This window comes from Vicia villosa, linkage group LG6 (genome assembly GCF_029867415.1).
Source record: "Vicia villosa cultivar HV-30 ecotype Madison, WI linkage group LG6, Vvil1.0, whole genome shotgun sequence".
NCBI classification, from domain to species: Eukaryota; Viridiplantae; Streptophyta; class Magnoliopsida; order Fabales; family Fabaceae; genus Vicia; species Vicia villosa.
In genome coordinates this window covers 7,171,714-7,177,575 of record NC_081185.1, presented here as the reverse complement: position 1 = coordinate 7,177,575, position 5,862 = coordinate 7,171,714, and the positions used below count along the sequence as shown (strand labels likewise).

At 43.0% G+C, this 5,862-nt stretch overlaps 1 protein-coding gene across 1 annotated transcript; it reads left to right on the top strand.

Moving 5' to 3' along the window:
• The first annotated feature begins 2,421 nt into the window (after positions 1-2,421).
• On the top strand, positions 2,422-5,646 carry LOC131613153 (uncharacterized). The gene has a single exon (XM_058884849.1). The coding sequence runs from the start codon at positions 2,422-2,424 to the stop codon at positions 5,644-5,646; it is 3,225 nt and encodes a 1,074-aa protein (XP_058740832.1).
• Positions 5,647-5,862: the final 216 nt, after the last annotated feature.

Below are 5,862 nucleotides of genomic sequence, written 5' to 3'. Positions count from 1 at the left end.
TCAAAAAAAAAGAGAAAAAGAAAAAGAAAAAAAAAAGAAGAAGAAAGAAAAAAAGAAAAAAAAGAAGAAAAAAGAGAAAAGAGATTAACATTCATATGCATGCCATTTTTCAGGTATCCAAAGTCAACACTTCTCATCAAGAATGGCTAACAGTGTGACCGTCAACAAAAAGACTACGAAGCATACCTTCTCTTGCAGTTTCTACCGTGAGGATATAACACCTTTGGTTCGATTGAGCACCCGAGTTACTGGGCAAAATTTGGATGAATTCAGAAAGACTTATGGCCACATTCTGCTTATGTTAACTACTTGTATTGATGAGTGGGGTCTCTACACTCTTCTTTAGTTTTATGATTCTGAGCTGCGCTGTTTTACATTTCAAGATTACCAATTAGCCCCTACCCTCGAGGAGTATGCACATATTCTTCAAATCAAAGTTCAACATAAGGTTCCTTTTGTGTGTGCACCTGAGAAGCCCAAAATGGATCGCATTGCTGATGCTCTTTATTTGAGCATGAAGGATGTTAAGGATAACTGGAAGCCTAATGGTGGGACCCATGGATTCTATGTGAAATTTCTGATGAGGGAAGCTGAAGCCCTTGCTGATAAGGAAAAGTGGAAAGAATTCAATGCTCTCCTGGCCGTCATGATCTATGGATTAGTGATGTTCCCGAATATTCCAAATTTTGTTGATCTCACTGCCATTTGTCTCTTCATGGATCAAAATCCTGTACCCACTCTGTTGGCCGACACTTATTATGCCATCCATTCTAGGTATGGGAAAAAAGGATCAGTTGGGGGTTGTTTACCAATACTGTACGAATGGTTTTCTTCACATTTGCCTAAAAGCGGAGCATTTGTCACTACAAGAGATTCACAGAAGTGGCCCCAAAGGATTATGGGACTTACTGCAAATGATATTGTTTGGTATCACCTCCAAACAGACATCGAGCAAGTTATAACCAGATGTGGCAGTTTTGGCAATGTTCCTCTCATAGGGACAAAAGGAGTTATCAACTATAATCCGAAGCTAGCACTGCGCTAGTTGGGTTTTGTACTGAAGGACAAGCCTTTGGATAAAGAGATATTTGAGTCTGTTTGCTTTGAAAAAGGAACCGATCCAGAAGGTTTGGAGAAAGTAAGGAGTGTGTGGAACAAAATTCATACAGAAGACCGAACTACCTTGGGGGGAAAGAATGTTATTGCCAAGAAAGCTTATACTGAATGGGTTGAAGAGAGAGTTAAGGAGCGCCTGTTGCCTTTCCCGAAGGTTAGCCCTCTCTATGAACAACCACCTGAGATTTTAACTGCCACTGTACCAGCTGAGGAGTACAACCAAGTACATGTGGAGAATATCAGGTTGCGAGAAAAAGGGGAAGACGCTAAAATAAAGTACTTCTTGGTGGATCAGAAAAGGGCTGAATTAGCACATGAGGTTAAAATGCTGAAAGGAGGATCTTCCAGAGTAGAAAAAAGGGCTAGAACTGAAAAGGGTGAAAGAGCTACCACTGTTCGTATTGAGGACCATCAAAGGGTTATAGAAGAAGCAGTGAAGAAAGCAGAAGAAAAGCTCAAGCGAGAATACAGAGAAGATTTAAGGGCTCACAAGCTCAGAGTAGAGAAAGAGGCTAGGGCCGAAGTAAAGAGTTTGAAAAAGAAGCTTGAAGAGGAAACCACTCAGAGGGTAGCAATCGAGAAGAAGCTTGAAGAGGAAATTACTCAAAGGATAGCCGTGGAGACGCAACTTAAAGGTAGTCATCTCTGTTCCGCTCGACTAACAGAAGAGAATGCAAAGCTCAGAAACCAGATAGCAGAAATGGAAAGTACATCTGAAAAGAATACCCTCCCTGATTGCAAAGGATGTGAGAGCTTGGTGGCCCACTGTGATATGTTAGATGGCCAGTTGTTTCGCAAAGATGTGGTGATTCAAAGTTTTGTCAAAGGAAGAGATCGAGAAGTGACCAAGAAAATGTTTGATGAAACTAAGAAGTGGAGCGACGAGCACTTCAAACAAGGAGGACCTTTGTTTTACACCAAGATGGATTAGTGTTTGAGCTTGTATTTCATGACCACCACCAGGCTTGTTGGATGGGGTCCTTTATCTTTTCTGTTGTTTGAACTATCTTGTCAATGTATGGGTATGCCCAAACTCAAAAGGAGATTATTAATGAAATTTGAGTCTTTTGTTTCCTCTTGATGCTTATCTTTTGTCACATTGTTAAACATTCTTGATTAATATTAAATATTTTGGATACTCTGAAAATGGCACCTCACATCATATGCACACATGCACCTCATGCACATCATGCACAAACAGGTACATCAGATGGTGTTCTTATCTGACTGATCAGGTTTTCTCTTTCAGCAATTGCACCTCCGCCTACACATCGCTACTACACAAGGGCTAATCACTCACTGCAAATGGATCAGTTAAGGGACGATCTTATCCAGATGAGAATTCAGGTTACTGCTCAGATGGCTCAGTTCATGGAAGTCATGCAAAACATGGCTGATCGCCAAGAAGAACTCAGAATCAGGATGGACACAGTTGCTCAGGTTGTTGCGGACCCCCCGCAAAGAAATCCTGCTGATATTCGTGTCAATGGTGAACCTGTGATCGGAGGACCTGGTGTAATTCCTCCTGCTGCTAATCAAGGTAATCCCCGTGGGCCTCCCCAGCCTACTCTTGAAGGACAAACCACACAACAAATCAGAAGGGCTGCTGCTATCCCCGTGTTGGAAGAGGACCGACACGAGGATTTGTTTCCTGAAAGTGAATGGGGATTTCCACAGGATGCAGGAAGGATGTTTAGAGGTCTGGAGGAAAGGATGAGGGCAATGGAAGGCCAAGGATTGGGTATGGATATCAATGACTTGGGTTTAGCTCCTGGCGTCCGTGTGCCACCGAAATTCAAGGTACCCGACTTCGAGAAATACAAGGGGAACACTTGTCCTAAGACACATGTCCGAGCCTACTATCGCAAAATGCATGTGTACTCTGAGGATGAAGGATTGTTGATGCACTTCTTCCAAGATAGCCTGACTGGGGCATCCTTGGAATGGTATATGAGATTGGAGAGAGCTAATATCCAAAGTTGGAGGGACCTGGTTGATGCTTTCATAAGGCAGTATCAGTATAATGTTGACATGGCACCAAATCACACTCAGTTACAGAATCTAGCCCAGAAAGCTAATGAGTCCTTCAAAGAATATGCGCAAAAATGGCGCGAGTTGGCGGCTAGGGTCCAGCCACCAATGTTGGAAAGAGAGATGATGGACTTGTTCACCAACACTCTGGAGGGCCAATACTACTCCGCCTGCTATGCATCCTCAAGTTTTGCCGAGTTGGTTATGATTGGTGAGCGAATTGAAAGTGGAATTAAGGCTGGTAGAATACAGAATCCAAGTGCTGCTAGTTCCTCTTCTGGGGCAGGAGGGAAGAAACCATATAACGGATTTGCTAAGAAGAGAGAAGGCGAAACGAGTGCTGCTTACTATGGTAAAGGTAAAAGCCATGTTTATCAACAGGTGGCCGCTGTGACCATACCGAGTACTCCTCTTCAACAACAACCACAGCAACAGCAGAGGCATCCCCCGCGTCAGTATCAGCAAAAGTCGAGGCCACCAAGAATTTTTGATCCCATACCTATGACATATGCACAATTACTCGCTCATCTCTTACATGGGGACTTGGTGCAACTTCGTACCATGGGCCCTCCACCTGCTAAGCTTCCTCCTAACTATGATGCTAATGCCCACTGTGAGTTTCATTATGGGGCTGCTGGGCATGATATTGAACATTGCATAGGATTCATGCATAAAGTACAGGATCTGCTTGATTCAAAAGCTATTGAGTTCACCCCTACTCAAGAACCTAACGTTGTACAGAACCCTATGCCTCCCCATGGAACTCATGCCGCAAATGCCATCGATATTGTTGAAGACATTTACTTGGTCAAGGATGTTATCGAATTGGGATCGTTGTTGCCATTATTGAAGAAGGAATTATTGAGGATGAGACTATACGCTGGTTGTGGAGAATTCTGTACTGATTGTATGGTCACCTCCTCAGTTTGTGACAAGGTGAAAGGTGGGATTCAACAGTTGATAGATAGTGGGTATCTACAGTTTGAGCATGTGCGACATCCAAAGTCAGTCAAGAATGAAATCAACGTGCTATCCATCCCGTATACTCCTACTAAGATCCCGATTCCTGCCAGAGCGCCGCCTTTGGTCATCACGTTGCCTGGTCCCATCCCATATACTAGTGAAAAAGCAATCCCATGGAATTATGGTGGAGAAGTTTTCTACCAAGGGGCCAAGTACGAGATTAAAGCACCGGTTGAGAAAGAAGATGTTGATAATGTTGTTGGAATTGGAAGAATGACAAGAAGTGGTCGTATTTTCAATCCTCCCCAGAATACTCGCGATGACAATGCAGAAGCTTTAGCTCAAGCAAAAGGGAAAAGAGTGGTAGAAGATACAGTGGATCAGGGGCAAAGCTCTAACTCTGAAGACACTGTGGCCAAAGAGATGGAAGAGTTCCTAAAGATCATCAAGAAGAGTGAATATAAAGTGGTTGACCAACTGAGTCAAACTCAATCAAAGGTTTCGATTTTGCAGTTGCTCTTGTGTTCGGAGACACATCGAAATGCTTTGTTGAGACTTTTAAGTGCTGCCTTTGTTCCTCCGGAAATCCCAGTGAATCAACTTGAAGGAGTGGTGTCAAACATCAATGCTGGTAATGGACTGGGATTCACTGATGCAGACTTGCCCTCCGAAGGTAGAAACCACAATAGAGCTTTGCATATATCAGTGGAATGTAAAGGGACTATGTTATCTCGTGTTCTCGTGGATAATGGATCTTCTCTGAATGTATTACCGAAGTCGTCTTTGATGAGGCTAGATTATCCTGGTGTCGAGATAAGGCCGAGTGAATTGACAGTGAGAGCCTTTGATGGGTCAAAGAGATCAGTATTTGGGGAGGTTGACTTGCCAATAATGATAGGCCCTCAGCTTTTCACTATTACCTTCTTTGTGATGGATATCCACCCGTCTTACAGTTGTCTCCTGGGACGTCCATGGATCCATGCTGCTGGGGCCGTGACTTCCACATTGCATCAAAAACTCAAATTCGCGACTCAAGGAAAGATAGTCACAATATGTGGGGAGGAAGAACACGTGGTAAGCCATCTTGCATCTTTCAGGTATATTGATGTGGAAGGAGAGGTCCACGAGACGCCTTGCCAAGCCTTTGAGGCTGTCCAGACTATCAAGATCCCTTATGTTGACAATAAGAAGTTGGAGGCTCCCATGTCTTCACTAAAGGAAGCTAAAGCTGTGGTTGAATCTGGTCATCCTGAAGGATGGGGCCGAGTCTTGGATCTACCAATCAAGCAGGATAAATGTGGGATTGGATATCAGTTGGGTCAGAGTTCATCTAATGAGGCCTCCAAGAAGCCCGGAACCTTCGTTCCGATCAAGTTCTCTAGTGCTGGCATCGTCAAGGATCATATTTGCGCTGCTGATGATGATATGGATAGTGATTATGACATTGAAGAATGGATCAAGTCGTGTGTCCCGGGACAGAAGCTTCTCAACTGGTCATCTGAAGACATCATCTCAATTGCTCTTGATCAAAAGTAATACTGTTTGTTTCTGTTTATCATGCAATAATTCCTGTGTTCTGCCCAAGACACAGTGAACACATGTAGGGCCTCATTTGTTGTTTTTCAATGTTAAAATCATTAATAAAAGGACGTTTTTGCATTCAAATATTTTGTTCCCTATCTTTCATTTTTTTACTTTTACATTTATAATTAATAAATAAAAAAATGGCAACGTTTCTTATTCATCATCATC